The sequence below is a fragment of the Takifugu flavidus genome, chromosome 1, assembly GCF_003711565.1.
Source record: "Takifugu flavidus isolate HTHZ2018 chromosome 1, ASM371156v2, whole genome shotgun sequence".
NCBI lineage: Eukaryota > Metazoa > Chordata > Actinopteri > Tetraodontiformes > Tetraodontidae > Takifugu > Takifugu flavidus.
In genome coordinates this window covers 4,065,757-4,087,526 of record NC_079520.1, presented here as the reverse complement: position 1 = coordinate 4,087,526, position 21,770 = coordinate 4,065,757, and the positions used below count along the sequence as shown (strand labels likewise).

General features: G+C 44.7%; 3 protein-coding genes and 1 non-coding gene across 5 annotated transcripts; all 4 read left to right on the top strand.

The window, feature by feature from the left end:
• The first annotated feature begins 113 nt into the window (after window positions 1-113).
• LOC130527141 (caveolae-associated protein 2-like) lies at window positions 114-13,062 on the top strand. The gene is made up of 2 exons (XM_057035345.1): window positions 114-870; window positions 9,756-13,062. The coding sequence occupies exons 1-2, from the start codon at window positions 319-321 to the stop codon at window positions 10,626-10,628; spliced, it is 1,425 nt and encodes a 474-aa protein (XP_056891325.1). The 5' UTR covers window positions 114-318; the 3' UTR covers window positions 10,629-13,062.
• A 441-nt stretch (window positions 13,063-13,503) lies between these two features.
• On the top strand, window positions 13,504-13,585 carry trnas-cga (transfer RNA serine (anticodon CGA)). The gene has a single exon. It is a non-coding gene; the product is annotated as a tRNA-Ser (tRNA).
• A 557-nt stretch (window positions 13,586-14,142) lies between these two features.
• nabp1a (nucleic acid binding protein 1a) lies at window positions 14,143-17,406 on the top strand. Of its 2 annotated transcripts, none has more exons than XM_057035367.1 (6): window positions 14,143-15,144; window positions 15,299-15,437; window positions 15,746-15,817; window positions 15,974-16,058; window positions 16,371-16,422; window positions 16,570-17,406. In XM_057035367.1, exons 1-6 carry the CDS (start codon window positions 15,051-15,053, stop codon window positions 16,767-16,769), a joined length of 642 nt encoding a protein of 213 aa, XP_056891347.1. In that variant the 5' UTR covers window positions 14,143-15,050; the 3' UTR covers window positions 16,770-17,406. The 2 variants fall into 2 exon arrangements, with proteins under 2 accessions (XP_056891347.1, XP_056891337.1); XM_057035357.1 differs by having other exon boundaries at window positions 16,371-16,440.
• Window positions 17,407-18,954: 1,548 nt separating this feature from the next.
• Window positions 18,955-21,229, top strand: LOC130525959 (C-X-C chemokine receptor type 2-like). The gene is made up of 2 exons (XM_057033278.1): window positions 18,955-19,063; window positions 19,627-21,229. The coding sequence occupies exons 1-2, from the start codon at window positions 19,057-19,059 to the stop codon at window positions 20,697-20,699; spliced, it is 1,080 nt and encodes a 359-aa protein (XP_056889258.1). The 5' UTR covers window positions 18,955-19,056; the 3' UTR covers window positions 20,700-21,229.
• Window positions 21,230-21,770: the final 541 nt, after the last annotated feature.

The window sequence follows — 21,770 nt, the reverse complement described above, 5'->3', positions numbered from 1 at the left end:
TTCCCCAGCAACCACGCCCCTCCCTAATGGCTCGCGGGGGAGGTGTTTTTGAAAGTTCATGACGTGTGCGTGTGTGTGTGTTTGTGTGTGTGTGCGCGCGTGGGTGTGTGTGTGTGTGTGTGTGTGTAGACAGCGACGCAGACTGGGGCGTGGATGCCAAATCAACTCCCAGAAGAACAACATTCTGCTTTCAGTTGCCTGCTGCAGGGAGAGACATCTCTGTCCACAGACCAGAACTCTTCTTCGGCTACTCGTGTCGTGGTGAAACCACTTCTCCAGACGCCCCATTAGAGCGGGACCTCCAACCACCTGTGCGCAATGGAAGAAGACGCGGCCCGCACCGAGCCCAGCAGCGCCACCGGCAGCACCCAGGCTCTGGCGCAGCCGAAAGCAGAGAACAACGCCGACGTGCTCATCCCGAGTTTCACCCCGTCCTCTGTCCCGTCCTCGCCGGCGCCCACCAGCACCCTGTCCCGACTCGGCCTCAAAAGCCCCACCAGCCCCACCGGGGCCGCGCCGGGCAGTCCCATTGACCGCGGCCAGGTGAGCGCAATCACCGTCGTGGCGCTGCTGGACAAGCTGGTCAACATGATGGAATCGGTGCAGGACAACCAGCAGCGGATGGAGCAGCGGCAGGCCGACCTGGAGGGTGCCGTGCGAGTCGTGCAGGGCGACGTGACGCGTCTTTCTAAGACGCACGTAAGCACCTCCAACAGCGTCAGCAAACTGCTGGAGCGCTCCCGCAAAGTCAGCGACCACCTGAAGGAAGTCAGAGAGCGCCTGGACAAGCAAGCTGTCCAGGTGAAGAAGCTGGAGGCCAACCACAGCCATCTGCTGAAGAGGAACCACTTCAAAGTGCTCATCTTCCAGGTAAGTTTCGGGTCGTTCGAAGTTTTTTTTCAGTGTGATAGACGCGCTCAAAGTACGGTTCCATTCTCTGCGCACAGGAATTGCGCCATTAAATAGCTCATTAATAACCTTTGTTTATCAGAGCTGTGTTTACCTGAGGGCTTCTTTCACAATGGCTGCCATGAAATAATCTCACAACGATAGCTGACATGAGTTCCCAGGGAAGATGGGAGATCCAAGGTCCGTTTTAAAGATGTCCCCCATCGGTCTCTTGTCACGCAACATATTTGCATCAGGAAACCTTCGGAGGGCTCAGCTTAATGCTGCATTTGCATTTCACATTTGACTGGAGCTGTGGGTGTGTTTCCAGCTCCTCATTTGTGGGGCCGCTTGTTACCGAAATGCTTTGTAGCTGCACAACACCTTATTAAATTTTCACCACTTCAGACTTGTTGAGCAGGCTGGGAGGGTGTCCTGCAGACACACCTGTGCTTGTTAAGAAGCTCTGCATGCTAAAGCCTTCAAAAACACTTGGATTCTGCTCCCGAATCTTGGGTTAAGATATTTTCTCCCCACGTGGATGTGAAATTCCCCCTCTTTTTGGATGGGAAGAGGGGAGGAAGAAGGGGAAGGGCGTGTCCAGGAAGGGTTCCATAGGATAGTGGAGGAGGGTGTTGCTTCTGGATCTTGGAACACCTCAAAGTCATAATTTAGACAGGCAGCAGGTTTGTGGAAGGATTCAACACGTCAGCAGCCACTCCAGCGCACGCAAAGTAGGAAACCTCCACATGGGGCCTCTTTAACTTATGAATATCCTCAGGAAATTAGGAAAGCAAAGTGTGAGGAAGTGCGTCGCCCGTCCCTCACCTGCCCCGTGGTCAGAACCAGTCTCTTTTCACAATAAAGCAAATTCCCATCGACGCCGGCTGACGTGTCCCACCTGAGCTCAGCACGTGCTCCTGTGCATTCGTAAGGTAATAGATATATATTTTTTTGTGCCTGGGTCTGATTGTGTCCCAGTCTGTGCACGTACGTGTGTGCTCAGCGGGTGAACTGGGGGGGCATTATTGACACAGGCAGAGCCACTGAGAGCTTTTAACCGCCGCTGTTATCTGGTTTCCCAGGTACTGAGGCGCTGTTGTTCCGGTGCAACAGGTGCCAACTCCTTCCTCTGTGCGCAGTGGCACTGTGGATCAATCTGATTGACCCCCTCCTCCACCAGCACCCCCCCCCCCCCCACCACTGTCTGAATAAGCTGCTGCTTTAGAAATGGACTGCACAGTGCGTTTATTTTCTAAGATTTAAAAAAATGGGTTCATGTTGTTTTCCTGGCCTCCCCCCAGTTCACACACATGCGTTACACGCGCGCTCTGCTCTTTATTACGCTCACAGTGTCGGAGCGTGCGGACGAGAGCTGTAAAGTTTATTTGTGATCTGCTGAGTTGAGACTTTTTTCTCCCCCTCCAGTCTTGACTTGGCCCGAGTGATCGCCGGCGGGTCAAGTAGGTATGTGAACGTGCTGGAAGCCGATTGGATGTTTGCGCTGATGTCGGCTCAGGTGTGCGCAGTTGTGGGGCTGAAAATGAGACTTGGCATGCCTGAGGGGAGCGGGAAATAAAAGACCTAAGTGCAGCCCTTGTTACTTTTCCCCCCCGAGCTGGTGTAGACTCTATTTTGGGTCCACTTTTCTGCCTCGCCTGGTTTTTTCACCCTCTGGGTTTGTACCTTTCTGTCTAGATTTTCTCCAGTCTGGTGTAATGCCTCGACATTCTTGGCTTATTTGTTTGACAGGATTATGTCCAAACATGTTGGAGTTCTAGATGCTTTTTCCTACACACCCACTCTTCAAAACTGAGGTTTGAGGGTTCCTTTGAGGGTTTTGACGTTCAAGGCGTAAAACTTCGGCCATGTTTACGGCAGAATACCTGAATTTCTCTGTGTTTATGTGTTTGTTCTATTTTTTTTATGTCAGCCTTATTGCCTGTCGATGTTCTAAAGTGGCATTTCTTAATAATTGTCAGATTTTAGAACATAGGTTCTAATCACGTTCGTCTAAAGCTCTTCACAATTTTAAATTGATGAATCTGTTTTGTGTCCATCTGCACCGATTCCCCCAAAATGAAAACACATGCAGTGGGCCTCACACTACCCTGATAAAACTCAAGGCTCCAGCACTGTACTCCCAGTACTCCCAGTTAGTGCCCTGCAGCCATTGGCCGAGGGGCCCTCCTCCTCTCCACAAAAGGAAAAATTGATAAAGAGCACTCATACACTGTATGTGCCAACTGAGGTGGAAAGAGAAAGGATTTCTGGGTAAAGGCTTTGGTGGGTGTTGGGTCAGGGATGACAGTGTTGGGTGCCGCTCCGCTGCGTTCCTGTGCATAACGAGGTCTAATGAGGACTTAATTGCTGCTGCTTAGCCCTTGCTTGTTTGTTTCTGTGCACCAGGGCCTTTTCCTCCACACGGCCCTCCCCTCTCCAGAACTTTGCACACAATTCCCAGCCAGACGTTCCAGCAGTGTTATGATCATTTTTAGCAAAGGTAAACTGTTTTGTTTGCGATATCCTGAACAATCACCGCCCCCCCTTATCTTACTTGAGGTTCATTTTGATCACCATTCATTGCCGAGCAGCATCTAATCTTCCCCTCTGTGTTTACTTGACAGTGGAATTCCAAGTCGACAAATAAGTTTACAAAGTGGCGGGTTTTGAACACCGTGTGAACTTTATTTATCACCACAATCTTGTGTGGGGGCCTGATTGAGGAGAATGCTCTGCTGGTGGGATGGGAAGTCGATGGCTGGAAGGCAGTGACACCAGTCAGAGCTTTCACACACTATCAAAACCCTCCGTATCGCATTGCAAGGAAGCACAGTTTTCAGCCAAAAAAAATACAATGTCTGCGACAAGCTAGCAAAGGCTGCCCCAGTGGCATTCCTTCTGGAAAGCTTCATCATTTTCCATGCATTGTTTGGTTCAGCTTTGCTGTCGTCTTCATATTTACTGTTTATTTTGGTTCCCCATCATATCCTGCTGCATCACTCATTAGAGGCTTAAGCAGTTTGTGATTGACGCAGCTTCAGCTTCGCCTTGTTTGTTTTGGTGGCTGTCATAATGCTTTTGTCAATGCACATTTGACCAAAGGTCTGTCTTCAGTGTTTCAGCAGCCGGAAGTGAAGGTTGTTTTTCCAACTACTTCTAAGATGCAGGAAAAACTGGTAATTCCCAACCTCGCCCAAGGCTGCTACCTCCTTAAGGTTCAGCAAAACAAAGCTCACGCCTAGAATTGATTATAGCTAAATAGTGGTCCAATAAATAAGCCGGGTCGGATCGATCATGCACAACAAATGTGACAAAACAGAGTGACTTCAGCATTTGGAAGTCCAGCTTTTCAAAAAAGCAGATCAAAAGATGCTCATGGGGTAATTTGAGTGTAATTACTGTGTATAAAGGAGGTGCGTTGCATTATAAAGTCATATTCTCTTTGGCAGGTTGAAGCAGGCTGCTGGCTGTAAGCAGTAGCTCAGATTTGTGGTGTGTTCCTTGTTTTGGTGATTTATTGCACTTTTCGCTAGCTTCACAGTGTCTGTATTATGGTGCTATAAAGCATTTATCAATCTCTCTATTTATTTATTTATCTATCTGTCTGTCTGTCTGTCTGTCTGTCCATTCCTGAGCTGTTAAAAGAGTGAAAGAGGGATGGACAGGAGAAGACAAGTTGTTATTTTTTTGTAAACCGGTAACAAGCAAGTACCCGAACGTACCTTTGGAACGACGTGCGGGGTGTGGATGGGCTGTTTGTTCCTTCACAGGATCTGGATTGGCGGCTCGGTCGTTTGTGGCGGAGATTAAAAACTGCTCATGCAGCTAAATGTGACGAGCCACTCGACACATCGTAAATGCCGCCGCTTGTTTGGGACTAGTTTATTAAAGCGATATCATTTGTAATTAAAGTTACTTGGGGATTTTACGAAGCTGCAGGTGAAGCAGCAATGAAGTTTGTACAGCGACAAAAGTTGCTTGCTCGGTTGCAAAGTTTGTTTGGCCCTTCGGCATTTCCCATGATGCATTGCACTCGGGACTGCCAACAGCGCATATTTAACATGTTTGTCACTATGCCTCAGGTATTGATAACATTAGGGCAATAAGCTCTTTTGCACACTTTATAGCTACACCGTGCTGGAACAGGTGCTGAAGAAGCTAAGGGTTATATTTGTCTATAACGACGCGTGGATTTGCCTGTTTGAGCTCAGCAGATAACACTTCATTACCAGGTTTGATTGTACTGGGCAGCAAGCTTACAACTCAGAGGGCGATAAAAGCTTCATCAGCAACAATGAAGCATCTGCTCTAACAAATCGATTTCTCTCTGTCCCTGACTGATAAAGCTCAGGACGGACAACCATGGCAACAACAAGCCTTCCCTTTATTTACATGGCAACTGACAAGTTTTATATTGACTAATTTAGGATTGGATTAAAAGAAAAAAACACAGAAAAATAGATTTATACATTCTTCTTAAGTGAGCGTTTGCTTTTAACTTCTTTTTCTTGCCTTTGGATGCTAAAAGCCAGAAAATCAATAGCAGGAAAAAATATGAAATATGAAATTATAGCGTGTATTGTGATAACACACATAACCCTAACCCATTACATCTGACCCCTACAGCCGCCAAACATTGTGACATTGTTGGAAGCCTTATCAAACATTCTAAAAGCGTCCCTACATAGTGCTTATCAAACAATGGCTGTGATAGGCACAATTCATGGATTGTGCTGCAGCAGTGCGTCACAGATAAAGGAGTCGAAATAAGCGAGAGGAACTGTGAAAATGCAGGCATGTATTGGAGATACACCAACCAGAGATGTCCTGCACTCATCATCAGTGGAGTCAGTCGTGTAAGACGAGCAGGCCACTGCTGTTAGAGGAAGTGCATTTGTCCAGTTAAGCATTATAATGAAAACCGCTCCGCGTGTAAAATGAATCATGTGCGAATGTCGCTGCTCCGCAGGCGCTGTCCTGTGAATTAAAGGCTGAACAGGCTGCTTAAAATCTCCAACACAATCATTTGTGTCAGCAGGGATAATGGTGGCCTCTCCAGATTGCCTCGATGTCCGGTCTGCCACCTCATCAGCGTGCCGCTCTGCCTGAATTGCTTATTGTGCTGTGAGGCCAGCAAACATGCGCTGTTTTCTTCCCTGCAGATAGGAAAGAATTCAATGACTTGTTGTGCTGGGTGTTTTGGTAATTAGGACAGGAGGAACTACTTCCAACTGTTGATCCGATCCAGTTTGTACAGTATGTGCGCTCTTCCCGAGGAGAGTTTATCATGTTACAGTGCCCCAGGACACATAGCAGAATTCCATTTCATTTCCTTCCTTTCCTCCCAACTTCCTGGATGTGAAGGACATGAGATGCTACTCAACAACCAGGGAGGGGCTAAACTGGACTGTGAAGATCATCACTTTGTATTCAAGGGCGTGGAACCAAAACATCCAGAGAATAAGTTCAATTTATACAGACGAAGAAGCTCTGTGTGTTTATGCAAGAGTGCAGGGGTGTCAGGAGATAGGGAGAATTATATTACCGGGAGCTTTCTCTGGCACTTTGCATGGAATGTGCATTTCGCTATATTCTTATCTGTTAAATGAAAGCAGTGCATCCTGCAACTGTAACACTTTACATAATCAATTGCTGGGCTGCACAAGAGCTTAACGGACTGATGAATACATTCCCTCCGGCACTCAAGTTCCCAATTACATCTACTGGCTTCATTAGGAAAATAAACATTGTGCCTGTCTGGATTTTTTGAGATTTGTGACGTACAAATTTATGAGTCACTGTGAGAGAGAAATGGCAGGTTCCGTTGAGATCCGGTGGTTGGCGGCCTGACTCGGGGGGGTTGCCTCTTGCCTGAACGTGGGCAGTGGTCATGGCTTACCTTCTGTGCCGGCACACGTGCACCATAAGAAATCCATCAGAAAAGTTTCCTTTAAATTGTGAACACATTGTTTAATCCCTGTGCAAAAATCTTCACCCAATAGGCTTCACATTTCAGTAAAGGTGTTGCTTTAGCTTGTTTGTTTGTTCCTGAACCCCCCCTTCCTCAAGCAGCCCTTAACGTAATGGAGAGGACTGAAAAAGAAACAGTATAGGGTATCATTGTTCAAATGTCACGGATACAGACACGGAGCGCAACATGAGCTCTTTCAATCCACAGGGATTCCATCTTGCCCCGCCCTGATCTCCTATCTGTTTGAATATAGAAGCTCTCCAGAGGTTTGCCTCTCTCTCTCTGTCTCTCTCTGTCTCTGCTCTGGCTTAATAACACCTAGCTGACTTTGCAATGGCAGCTTTGCCACGCAGCTGCTAATTGAGATCTGAAGTGTGCCAAATGTCTTTGAAGCATGCGAATGTTTTTGAAGAAAATGCACGGTAAACATGTTGTTACGCCTAATTAACTTTGTTTTCTTCCTTTTGCTCCAAATGCATTTTTAATTCCTATTCCACGTCAAACTGCTCAATAGCCCTGAACAATGACCGGCGTCCTGCGTGGCTGCACACGTGTTCTGGCACGCACATACTTGAACTCACCACATATTCTCTGCTGGATAATGAGCACTACCTTAGTCTCGGGGTTCAGTAATTAACAGGGTTCCCAGGAGAAAAGTAACACTCGCAGCACAGAGTTGAGTCCAGTGGAATGAATCTCACTGCCAGAACATAAGTGGGAATTTTTCACAAATAAATCCAAGATTTTAAAATTCTGAATTAGTAGTGGATAAGGTCAATGCTGGGAAATAGTTGTGGTAAACACATGATTCATATATTGGTGATTCAATGTAAAGTAACTTTTGTAGTCCATTTTGCTCCGGTGTCTTGCACAAGAGGACACAGGAGGAGTTTGAGTTTCAGTTGCTGCCTCCCCCACAGGCACTTCACCAACAATATTGGTTAAATCTTGTCAGCCGTTTCCCTGTTTTGGGCATGTTCAGGCTGGAGCGGACCTGTGAACAACATAGGCGCCTTAAACACTGCTAATCTATCAGGAGATTAGTTTTATTTTCAAAGAATAGCATTCAGAAGGGTTATTTTTTGTGTGTAACTGTTAAATTTAAACTTATCTTCCACTTTCTGAAAGGAAATACCCAAATAAATAACAACTTTGTTTAAAATTTGTTAACATTCATCATTACGGCCTACCTGCATGCAGGTTTTCCTGTGTTGAACTTCTAAAGTCGCTCGTACAAGAGCTACACATAGTTGCCGACTTTGCACACCATGAACACATTTTGCACAAACACGTTCAAATGCACACGGTCTCCGCGGGCGTGGCCGCCCGACAGCAAACTGAGGCATCCAGATTATCCTCATTCAGAGCTCCAACCACACGTTGCCTGCTTTCACCTGGAAAATCAACTCTCAGCTTCTTCTGGAGGACGACACGCAGAGAAAGAGTCATTTGTTGCTATAAAAGTGTTAAATGTGACTGCAACACACTGTAGGAACATGTGACTCCATTCTGCTGTATGCCGTCCCCTTTGCCCCACTCTTATATGGGTGGAGGAGCATGCTGACATTATTAACCAGGAAGTTCCTCACATGCTTTGAACACACCTGAGCAGTGAATCATGCCAGTGTGTTTCAGGTCAAGGCAATAATTGATAGTAAGCTGGTGAAAGTGTTTCTGCTTTGCCCATTTATGTAGTTGAAAACACTGGAATTGTTGTAAGCTTAAAATGTATGTCCTTGTACAGGATCACATTAGGCTTTGTACGTAGTTTGGTCATTTTAATAATTTCTTGTTTCTAAATCACAGGATTGAGTGATACTGATGGCACTTTACCAAAGCAGGCTTGGATTATATCTGATGATCAGAGTGAATCTATAAGTTAATATGTTGTGAGTGACAGACAATCTTAAATACTCAATCAACAGCATTGGATAAAGGAAGGCAGTATTCTTCTAGACGATCTGGTTGGCCCGGTCCAGAAGTATGTGTTAATGACACAGTTCTTCTCCAGCCTTGCATGTTGTGAGCTCTGCTAACACCTCTCAAGAGCTGCCGTGCATTCTTTCAAATACAGCCAGTTAAATATAGTACTCGGTTTTCAAACTAGAACCTTACAAGGGTCCGAGCATAAAACATCCAAAATATGAGGTAAAACATCCAAAATAGGAGCAGGTTCAACAGTGTCAACCCCATGATTCATTAACTGATAGTAAACCTCTTTATTTGCTTTATTGTTACAGGCAAATATAGCTCAGCTAAGGCTGTATACAGCAGCTTGTTTACGCACTGCTAAAGTAAACCAAGCTAAATTAAGCTGGGAGTTTTCTCTCTGCGCATTTCAAAGGTGTAGTGGAGTATGTCGGCCCCCATAAGCTGCCTCTCTATGCTGTTTGGGCGTTATAGGATAGGCGATGGGGGTGGGAGAACCATAAATACTCTGTGTATGCCAGCATGTGTCTTTAGCTGTGTGACTGCACTGATCTTGACAGACAGTTAAAGAGTGGAAATGAACTGAAAAATAATGGTAATGAACTTGGTGCTGCCCCTTTGGCCCTGTTTATCACTATAAATGTGGAGGAAAGTGTGGACCACCTCAGATTTCCTGAGGCAAACACCAGAGAAGCAGCCTGGTTATTACATCTGACCAACACTTGACTGAAGCCACACCAGCAGCTAAAGATATAACAGGTGTTGTTTCTGTGCAAATATGCAACCCGAGTTTCTACAACTTCAATTGGCAGCTTTTTAAGAACACTTTTGCATTTCCACATTCCTTTGAGTTTTGGCTTTTGTTATTTTGACTCCTATCAATTTGTTTCCATCTTTTTTCTGCATTTTGACTGTTCCAGGATGCAACTCCTAATATTGCTTCTTGTCCTCTTGTTTCCCTCAGGAAGACAATGAGATCCCCTCCACTGTCTTTGTCAAGGACTCCCTCAAGACCCCACAACCAAGTCAGTATGATGCAGAATCCACCCTGACACCCCCCTCTGTCACGGGCTCTGTTGACGGCATCCGTGGCCAGGAGGAGGGTCTCCAGAGCATCAGCCTGTCATCCGATGAGGAATCTCTCCCTGTACATCTAGAAGGAGAAGACTATCTGGTAGGGGAGGAAGCAATGGGGATGGGCACTTCCCGCACCTATGAGAGGAGGGCTGACAAGTTCAAGCGATCCAGCCTCAAAAAGGTCGATAGCCTCAAGAAGGCCTTCTCACGTACAAGCATCGAGAAGAAGGTGAACCAGATCACCACCAGGATTGTGCCACCAGAGAAGCGTGAGAAAATTATGAAAAGCCTCACTCCTAACCATCCCAAGAGCCCAACTGCCAAGAGCTCCTCTTTCAAGGTGTCGCCCATGACTTTCAATGTCAAGAAAGTCAGAGATGGAGAGACCCCCACACAGGATGCCAGCTCCCCTGGAGAAGAAGCCCATATAGAGATTCCTCCAATTGAAAACATGGATGGAGAGATTCCCCTGGCAGAAGCACATACAGACGAGGGGGCTTTCAAGGAGCTCCAGGAGAGTGTGAGTCCCTCCACCCCAGAGAGCATGAAGGTGGAGCTTGAGATCAATGGAGGGCCACCGAGCATTGAGTGCGAGGTAAACAACCACTGTGCTGGGTTAGCTGTTCCAGAGGACATGGAAGATATTCCTGTGGAGGTAGAAGTGGAGGAAGTACAAGAGAAAAGCAAAAGCCCTGTGGAAGCAGCAGCAGATGCCCAGAGTCCAGTGGCAGCAGTTGGAGTAGAGCCAGTGTCCACTTAAGAGTCCAATCTAGCAAGAGTTAATTGTAGTTTCCCCTTCTTGTATTTTATCTTGAAAGATTCCACATTCACGAACACTCGTAAATCTTGAATTTATCCCTCCATTATAAGCAGAAAACCCTCACATACAGGGAGACGGGAAGGTAGTCCACCCTCAGGCCATTCCTTCAGCATTATTTTCACCAACTTTACCCTTAAAGCTTTCCATAAAGTGCCTTAGAAACAACACTTCAAACCGGCCAGAATCTGAACGCTGTAGCTGGGTCGTCCAGGGAATTAATATCATGCTAATGCATCAACGGCTGCCTACCTCTTCAATAGCAGCGCATCTCTGTGGCGCTGGGCCAGCCATCTCCCCGCCGCTGCCGCTTTCTTCTTTTCAGCTAGCCTCTTTGTTCTCTTCGTATTTTGGGGGAAAACCAGTAAATCTTTGGCAAACGACTGATCCTTGTGGTGGGACTTTGCCAGGTTGGATGAGTGGGAATGGTGTTTCTGAATTTTCTGTGAAAACGTCCTGGGGTGTTTTAGAGAGAGTTAGAGGTTGTTTACCGCGTATTTTCAATCTACGCTTCAAATGTGTTAATCTGAAATAAAAAGCTCCTCAACTAACAGGTGGTACAGATAGTCGTGGTGCCATCTTCAGCTTCTATCACTACTGGCTCGCACATGCTAACTATACGTTTACTAATAAAAGATCATCAGGTGACTCAAAAATAAGCAACAAGGAGCAAAAAAATTAAATAGATACGTTGAAATAATCGAAATGATGGTAAAATCTCACTAATCCATGTTTAAGCTGTTTACTATAATAGGTCGCGCTCGCGAGCTTAATCACAGTCGTGCAAACGAACATCGTTAAAGCTGCAAATGGTGATAAAACTGCATGAAACAGGTTTTGCAATAATGATTCCCTACATCTTTGTTTATGGACATGCATAACATTTTCCCCCATATAAATCACTTCACGTCACACACATCACTTACTGTATATCCACTGTTTTGTTGTTTTTTTGAGTTGCTATATGATTCTTGGGTGGGATCCATAATTTGCATGTTGAAATGTTTACCATGTTTGAAACCGACATTATCTTATACGGTTGCCAGAGCACATCTACTAAATCCAGGGGCACGCACACTCCTACACAGGCTTTACCTTGCACAAGCTGGTATGAGTGCGTGTGCTCCAGAGGGAATAGATGCATGTTTTTGTTGATAAGAGGCAGAGTTATGTGTATATAGTCACCCTTGTCAGACATTCAGTGCAGCTTTGACTGCATTTTGCAATGATGATTCTTTGATAGCATTTGAACCGGGAATGTTTCACCTTTTTTTCTGCTTTCACAATCTGTAAGATGTGATCAGAAATAATTTTTCTTGCATGTTGTTGGTACATTAGCAACAGATTTTCCAGATGCCTAATGGCATAACTCTGGGAAATGAATATAGCATGTGATAGCAGGTGCCAGGGATCCAGGTATAAGAGGTCAGAGAGGTGGATAAAAGCAGCGGACAGCATTCCTGGCTTTGATGGATGAATCCCGCACAGCCCATTTTTCATGTTCTTTGCCTCCCTGTTGAGATAGTGCAGTGGGAGTACGAGGCATCCCGGAGCCACAGGTGTTCTTGTTGTGGAATAGGGGCAAGTCAGGAAGAGGTAAAGAGCTAAAGTTGCTGAAAAGGGATTATAGGGATGCCTTGCACAGGTATTCACAGCTTGGCATGAAGAATGTAACGTGGAATGTTGTAGAGGATCACCATTAATCTGACCGATACTCCACCACATCTGTGAGACTTAAAGTCAAATATATTTACATCCCAACTATGCAGCAATTCTCTGTTAAAGGTTAACAGGAGTTACAGCACAGGTTTAGTCACAAATTCCATAACTTCTCAGTCTAATTGCTGATGGGATCAGTAAAAATTAAATGATTAAGTGTAATAAAAAAATAAAAAAAGGTGTAACAGGATTTAATATCCTGTTACACCTTTTATCTTAACATGCCTACTTTTTAAAAAAAATCATTTTACTGAGAGATTAAAGAAAAGTGACTGGCTTTGAGTCATCCTTCCTTATTCATGAAAAAAATGTGTTACTATGGAGATATTGTCTGCTATCATTGATAACATGTTATAGAAAATTTGTGTTAAATTTGAATTTTTCTGTCTGTTTATTTTCCTCTTTTTTAAAAAAAATAATCATACTGCGTTCCCTGCATGTATTTCTTTTTTTTGTAAGAATCTCAAAACGGCAAATGGAAGCATTTTCAGGCATTCACACGTTTGTTCATTGTTTTCTTTTGTGTCAACCAAAGATATTTCCTTCTGTTCAGAAAAACCCCTCTTCCACACACAAGCCTTGTTTGAACACACAAACTGTTTATTTCCTAGAAAATTAGCATTGTATACATCAATAAAGATTTTATTGGTTAAAAATATTTACTTGTGGTCTTTGTGTGATTTGCAGTTTCTGAACAGGAAATAAGTGGCTCCTTTAAAGGCCGTCTCAGAAGTGGCATGGCCCAGTAAAACAGTAAAAACAGTAAAATGTGTGGTTAATCAGGCCGCCACTTCAGTCAAATACAAGTAAGAGAGGGTGTGTCATTGCAATCCGGTGAACCTACTATAACTGCAGGAGGGAGCGGCTCCATTGACCTACTTTTATTTGCATAGTGTAGTTTGTGAAATGCTATCAAAGTTGTTTTCATGTGGAAAAGTATTTTCACACAGGTGTATGTCGCCCTCGTGTGTCTAATGTCAGGCCGACGCTGCAGTCATTGCTGTTTTAAATGCGTGACATGGCAAGTGAAAATCAGGACCAGTAGACATAATTCATATCTTGATTCAATTGTCTGTGTATGAGTAGACAGAACAATCGTGTCACGGTGGCCGAGAGGTTAAGGCGTTGGACTCGAAATCCAATGGGGTTTCCCCGCACAGGTTCGAATCCTGTCCGTGACGGCCTAATTTTATTTCTTAAAGTAACATTAAAATAGAAAGAAAAACAATGCGATCAAAGCACAAAGTTCTTTTTAGAAAGAAAGATTGCAAATACATCATACGTCAATAATGTTTCTTCTACGTAATTCCCACTGAATGTATAATGTACTATCAGTGAGATTGTTAAATATTTTTTATTACTTTATTAAGAAGTGGTTTATAAAGTAGTATTTTTTTTTAGTCAGAAAAAGTATCACGCGCATGAACTCGGTCAAATCACAGACACGCACGGAATGGATTGGACTGAATGACGGCGCGTGCTCTTCTCGCGTTATTTGGTAATGTAAGCTATTTGGTGTGAACCAACGGCTTTCTGATCTTTTCACAAATAAACTAACAGTTTGCCCTCCTACATTGATTCCAAAAACATTGTTTTTAATTTATGTGTCCCGTAAATTTTACACAGTAATCAACACGATTCTAGAGGAGGACGCAATAGTAATATTTTACGTGCTCACACCACCCCTTCGTAAGACAATGGACCTGCCCGTGTTCTATAAAGACACCAACTGCTACTGGTGACGTAGTTGTTGGGGTGTCGTTACAGTAGGGTTGGCCGTGTAGGGAGCAGTCTGTACAGCTTTTAACTAATGTTTTGGGGGTTAACTATTGTTTAGGCATAATTAATCAGGGGAATCAACACAAGGCTTATAGAGCAACTGTATTATCGTAGGGGCCAAAGATATAGACACATTTAGTCTTGCAAAGCATTAACCAGATTGCGCGGTAGGACAGTAAGGAGTTCCTTTTACTCAGAAAAGGCTTACAAAGGAAATGGGGTCGGTTTGACATTTTTAACGAGTTACGAATGTAATAACTTAAATTGGCTCGTAAAACATTTTTCTTGGACTCTGGTGAGACGTTCCGCCGTCAAAGGTGGACAAAGAAGGGAAAAAAATCTAGGTTTTGCTCGCCAGTCTATATTTGACAGCCTATTGATAAAATTGAATCTTACTTGGCCAGCACTGGTACACTGTAAAGTGCATCTTGGCCATTAGTACATTTGTATCTGAAACTACTTAAAGGGAATGAAGCTATTACCATGGCGATAATCGCACAGAGAAAAATTAAAAGAGGCTCGTTTCGTAGAATAAGGAGGTAGCTGGTTAGCAGACGGCTCGCGGTAGCTACTTTAGCTTAGCAAAGCTATCTAGCTAACAAGTTTAGCAACTCTGCTAGTGTGAGCTCTCGAGTGCAATCGTTACGACCCCCCTATACTGAAGTATAGCAGCTGTAGACCAGACCACAAGTTGTGTCTGGAAAAAAATAGTTTTTAAAGTACAGTTGTCCGCGAAAGGGATAATCAGCGAAAGGTAGCATCGCTAACCATAACAGCATTAGGACGAGCAGCACTCAGCTACTGACCAGTGTTGGAGGTCGAACGGTGTAGATATATTGCTATATTTATATTTTTTAAAAATTAACAATGGCCAATACCACAACGGAGACCTTAGTTTTGATTAAAGACGTGAAGCCCGGGTCGAAAAATTTAAATATCGTTTTCATCGTACTGGAAATAGGTAAGTAGTTGGAGCACGGAGCAGGCATGTCGTCAACTCGTGTGTTTTCTTAAAGGGACCAGAGGCGATGTTGCACTTCACAAAGTTGCCGTCAGCGTGCGGGGTTTTAACTGTACTGACTTTGACTCTTTTCCTCTTTTTTTTTGCCTGTCAGGGCGAGTGACGAAGACAAAAGATGGACACGAGGTGCGCTCATGCAAGGTGGCAGATAAGACCGGGAGCATTGCCATTTCTGTCTGGGACGAACTGGGCAGCCTCATCCAGCCAGGGGACATCATCAAACTGACCCGAGGGTAGGAGCGACGGCTGTCACCAACGCTGCTTGCTGCCTTCTTTTCGTTTTCTCTCCCCGACTGTTTTTGAAACATTTGTCCACATGAGCGACGTGTAAAGACGGATGAAAAGACACGCTGAGCCTGGAGGGGGCGCTGCAGCACACTGTTACCGTTTCCTCATAGTAGAAGAAGTGTCCCCAATTACTTTTTTTTAAATGTTACTATTAAACATAAGCGGCGCGGTTCAAGGCCCAGAGACATTTATAAATGCCCTACTTTTCTTTGAAATTTACAGAATTGTGAGTTGAAAGTGTGATTTCTTTTAGGTACGCATCCATATGGAAAGGCTGCCTGACCTTGTACACTGGAAGAGGTGGAGATCTACAGAAAATTGGCGAGTGAGTGGAAAACCCCAGAATCTATTCATACCAAAGTTTTTGTCCCAGCTGGAGTTCTACTTAGTTCATTTACTTTTAAATTCTATGCTTGTATTTAACAGGAAGTAAAACTTATACAGTTAAAATTGAGTCTGAATGTTTGGCTGTTTTGCACAGGTTCTGCATGGTATATTCTGAAGTGCCCAATTTCAGTGAACCAAACCCAGAGCTGCTCTCCCAAACAAACCAGCAGAACAAGTCTGTAAGTAGCTCAACACTGTCCAGAGTCCAGATTTGACTCTGGGTGACTTCACCTGTTCCAGTACATCATAGAAAGTGACTGACATTCTATTCTTTTATAGGTGCAATGATGTTTGTGGTCTTTTATGCTCTGAGATTTTTAATTAATCGGCTCAACAGGCCTTGTTAGAGCTCAAGTTCAAACAGGTGGACATGTAGCAATTGAACAGTTAAAAATGCAAATTTCTATTGGATATATGGAATTCTGAATCATTTAAAGTAGTTTGAACACTTTCAGCAACTGTGTTTTTTTTATTTATTTATTTTTATTCAGGGTAAACCAGACCAGGCTCAGAGGGGAAACTCTCCACCCAATCAGAATTCAGGTACAGCTGCCCCACCAGGTCGGTACATTTCCCCCGTCCAACAAAACCTCCGTAACAAGTCATTCATGGGTCATCTTGAGGTGTTTATGCTCTATATATCAGTGGAAGATGGACCCATCTTCCTTTAATTTCATTTTTATGTCACAGGGAACGGAAGCATGCCGCCGTTTGCCAATAATGCCCCCCCAGGTGCACCTCGAGACTCTTCATTTGGAGGCATGGGGCGACCCAATGGCCGGGCACCTGGAAATGGAGCACCTCAAGTTACCGTTGGTGGACCCCCGGCAGCTTCAAAATCATCAGTTACCATTAGCAACGGCAGGGACCCTCGACGTGCCAAAAGATGAAACTGGGACGTCCCCGTTTCTTTCTGCCCTCTTGCTGTTGCTCCAAGTTCCCCCCTTCACAGCCAATATTAAGTTTCTTAGCGACTTTTGCATCAATTTTACAAAGGACAACGTGCACATCTTTTACACGTAACGCAGTAACCGGCGCAGTCTTGAATATGCTGCGGTTAATCAGCCTTCAAAGCCTCCACTCTCATTCTCACCGCAGACGACCGGTCCGGTTCCAGCGTTGCCCTACCACCAACCTTCCCCTCATCCTTTAGGGTCCGATTTTTTTTTTTCCTTATATTTTTCCATTTTCCAAACTCCACACCCTACTTGAACACTTGATGCACTTTCTTCTCTTAATTTATGTACAGGCAAGGCTGCCTATCATTAATATCAGGAAACAAAAGTCTGCTTTTTTTTAGTGTAAAAGGCCTTAAGAGGGTGGAAAACGAACATTTGGAGTGCGTTTGAGCAACTGAGGGTCAGCTGAAGCGACTTTGACGGAAATGATGGTAGTCTTTAACGCAGGTCCATCTCAAAACTGTCCGTACATGTTCTCCTTTGCCATCAGCTGTACCCTGATGAAGGTGGGACCACGCGAATGCTGGCGAAACAGTTCACCGAATAAATTTTACAGTAACTGCTGCCATTCCTCGGTTTTCTGTAGTTTGTTCAAACAACTTTGGCGCCAATAAAATGTGTCCACATCACTTTAGCAAAGGTAGCCTCGCTTGCCTTGTGATCTGATATGAGAACAGTTCATCTGTAAATGTTTTTGGAGGGATTTGCCACTCGAGACTTAATTTCCACTGTAATAAACTACTTTTGAAGCTACTAATGGAGGACATGATGCGGCTCTACGGCGCCCCCTAACGTCTATCAAATATAATGCTCAATCACGGTCATATTTTCCCTTAACGTAAACGCACCACTTGATTTCCCGAGCGGTGTGTTTATTATTTATGCACTTCTTTGAATCACCATGCAAAGGCCATTGTTTCGAAATCTGTTGCACCAAGCACCACCTCCAGATGCTGAAGCACCTGACCCAGCAGCATTCATTCTGGGGTAACACAAGTATCTACATCTTTAAAAGCAGGCCCAGCACAGTCCTTTTAAAAGTGAAACAGATAATCTCGTGCAGATGGGACCAAGGGGTCACTCATGACAAGATGTCTCCATCATGTCCACAGACGCGGTGACTGAACGTGTCGTTGCCCAACACGTGCTGTTGCCCAAAAGCCACCTATGGGGAAAACCGCTCTCCTTGTGACACTGGAAGTTCAATGAAAAGTTTGACAGGAAGTCAGATGTGAGGTTGGTTCATGTGTCAACACATGCATGTCATGAGCCTGGAACTTCCCCCTCAACAGTGATCAAGCATCTGGATGTGTTCACAGCTCCGCTGCATTATCCAGGGCCCATCAGAACCCGCCAAAGGTTCTCTGGAAGGTGCTCAAATTCCTGAAACAAGTGCATCTCCTCCATGTATGAATAGAGTACAGATGTAAGGTCACCCCGGCTGGGAATTCTGAATCCTTTTAGATGTGGTGTTTGTTTTGTATCAATGTTATGGTTTCTGTTTCTGTTTTGGAAGAGCGTGACTTTGCTGTCCCATGACTGATGATTCAGAAAATGTTCCTCAGGTTTGATAGGAAATGAAGGTTGTGACTGTTGGAGGATTGTCAACAACATTGATTTGACAAAAAAAAAATACTCCTGCTGCAAAGAAAGAACAATAATTGGCGGTGGGGGGACTGAGAAGTGGAGGGTTCCCGGTTCAAGCCCCAGTGCAGTCAAAACCTGAGAGGACACCCTCAGAGCACTGCTGAGGTGCCTTTGAGCAAGGTAACCAACCCCCACAAATGCTCCTTGTGTTGAGCTCATTCAGGAACGTCCTCTTCCTTCACCCTTATGGAGCTGGGATCAGCTCCAGCCCCAAAAGGGATTAAAGCAGTCGAGAGAAAAAAAGAAAAACTAAAAACATCAAAACCAAGTAGATTTGAATCAAAATGGGTCCAGAAATCTCAACAGATGAATGTTTAAAAAATTTGAGTTCTGAGGACCTTCCAAGATGTGAGGCTTTTCTTTATGTACATGTAAAGGGAAGGTGTTTCTGTGTGTGTGTGTGTGTGTGTGTGTGTGTGTGTGTGTGTGTGCGTGTGTGTGTGTGTGTGTGTGGAGGGGTGGGGGGGGGGGGGGGGGGGGAGTGAAACAGGAAAAAGGCTTTGTGCTTTGAGGAGAAATACATTTGTCTCCTTGTGACCAGCTCAGTACCTCCTGTGATCGAGACACCAGAATGACGGGTGAGTCTTTCATCCTCTCTAAGTGTAGTTAAATTATTTTGACCTAAATTTATTTCAAGTGTGTGTTGTATTCAAAGGTAGTAAAGAGGTGGGGTGGCAAAGAGGTGGGGATTTTAATGGGTTTTTTTTTAGTTCAGACATTATGTGTTGTAGTTCACTGCAGCAAATGCTTTTACTTTATGAGATTTAATTCAGCTTTATTTATATTCAAACTATAATTTATCTTTAGGTATGTAATCCATCGATGGTGTTCACTAAAACTCTGATTCAGACATTTAAAAAATGCTGCCGACTTTCGAAAATAGGGAGAAAATTAAATGTAATTGTTTCAACATTCGGTTGTTCCAGCTTTTATTTTGAAGGACCTCGTATTCATAGCCAAAAATAACAATTTTTTTATGTGTGCATCACAATTTTCTGCTGCGTAGCTACAGGATGTTGATGGGATGTTATCTGTGATTGCAAATCTGATCTGCAATCAGTTTGGCAGCTCTGTTGAGCTAGAAATATTCTAATTAGCTTTTCACAGGAAACTAAAGCCTGACTCTGATTCTCCTCCTCAGATCCAACCCAGTCTTCCTTTGCCATCGACTTCGGCTCCGTGTATGACGAACTCAACTTTACCTACAATGACTCGGGCTTCATCATTAACCCCGAAACGCAGCCCTGCAGCCCCTTCTCCATCCCAGACGCCGCTGTGGTCACCGTCTGTGTTTTTTACATCTTCGTCTTTCTGTTGGCCGTTCCTGGAAACCTGCTGGTGGGGCTGGTGATCGGCCTGAACAAGCAGGCCCTTCCTCCCTCTGACCTTTACCTCCTCCACCTGGCCATCGCAGACCTCCTGCTGGCTGTCACGCTGCCGTTCTGGGCCACCTCCATCACTAAGGGTTGGGTGTTCGGGGACGCCATGTGCAAGGCTGTGACCATCCTCCAGGAGTTGAGCTTCTACTCCAGCATCCTCTTCCTGACTTGCATCAGCGTGGACCGTTACATGGTGATCGTGCGAGCTCTGGAGGCCCGTAAAGCCAACCGCCAGATGGTCAGCTGGGGCGTCTGCGCCGCCGTGTGGGTTGTGGGAGCTCTGCTGTCTCTGCCGGGGCTTCTCAGCTCCGCCTTCGTGCCCCACAACTCCAGTCAGATAGTGTGTGCTGTGCAGTATGACCCGGGCAGCGCCGACATGTGGCGCCTGGTGACCAGGATTCTTTGCCACACCTTGGGGTTTCTTATCCCCTTGGCCATCATGCTGCCCTGTTACGGGGTTACCATCAAACGCCTCCTCCACGTCCGCGGCAGCTTACAGAGGCAGCGAGCCATGAAGGTGATCGTGTTTGTGGTGGTGGCCTTCCTCCTGTGCTGGACGCCGTACCACCTGGCAGTGATGACAGACACCTTCTTCAGGACGAAGATCGTGCCCTACCAGTGTCCGGCCAGGACGGCGGTGGATCAGGCCGTGTTCGCCACCCAGAGCCTGGGGCTCCTCCACAGCTGCATCAACCCGGTGCTGTACGCTTTTGTGGGGGAGAAGTTCAGAAGGAGGCTGCTGCAGCTCATGAAGAAGATCAAGGTCGCCGAGAGGGCGTCGCTGTCGAGAAGCAGCCGGGCGTCCTTCTCATCAGAGACCACAACGTTTATGTGAGCAAACCGACACGTGGTCACGGACGATTGAACGTGCGCGATTTGACTGTACATTGACCTTATTTTTGCAAGCGTTTGAAAATACCTTCACTTCTATTTTTCAGATTTATTTTTTTTAAGTTGTATTTTTTCACTCTGAATTTAAGCTACACTTTTGTTCCCCCGTTTGCCAGTAAACCTCCGCTCCTTCACTTCCACATTTCTGCTTCGACAAAGGTTTTGTCGCGTTTTTATTTCAACGCAACAGTATTTGAGCAGTCATGGATAATCCCATCACCATTTCGTCTCAACATAGTGACCCCCCATTCTTTGGCACTATTTCCTTTCAATTGCAGCTAAATTAAAGTGTCTTTCACTTTAGCAGTTACAAGAAAAATTCTTATGATTGTACAATTCTGAAATTATGAAACATTTGTATTGTTTGTTAGACACTTCTTATATTTGGGGACTGTATAATTGTATTGAAAGTTTGCACTGTAAATCATGCTGTATGTTCATTAAAACAGTGTTTGGTGTTCTGATATGAAACAACCTTCTGACAGGAAATTATCTAAACTTTGTCAACATTTGAGATCATGGCTGAGAACCTTAGTGGAGGCAGCAACATCACGTACTCATAATGACCACTGAGGTAATTTCCTGCTGAATAAAATTTAAAAAGCCTCTGCCCGTGCAGCTGACAGGTAAGAAAAACATCCACAATACTCCTTATTACGCCTGCCCTCCCCCCCATGAAGTTAGGCCTATTTTTTAATCTTGCTTCAGAAGCTAATCTTAGAAAGGCATCTCACCATGTTTCCAACTTCACTAACAAAGAAAAACCTCAGCATTAACATTTAAAAACCCATCTACGATTATTCAAAGTTTGGATTCTTATCTCACTCAGTGGGTGATTAAACAGAATAAGGCTGGGTTAAGTTTTTGATCGAGGCTATTCGAGATAATTTATGTGTCCCCGATGTTGACGTTATTGTGAATGCTTTAATGGGAAAGTGTGCGATACAGGTCCAAATTTCATAGCTCGGCTCCGTGAAGTGCTTCTTTTATGTAGTAATGTTCCAACTTAGTTGGT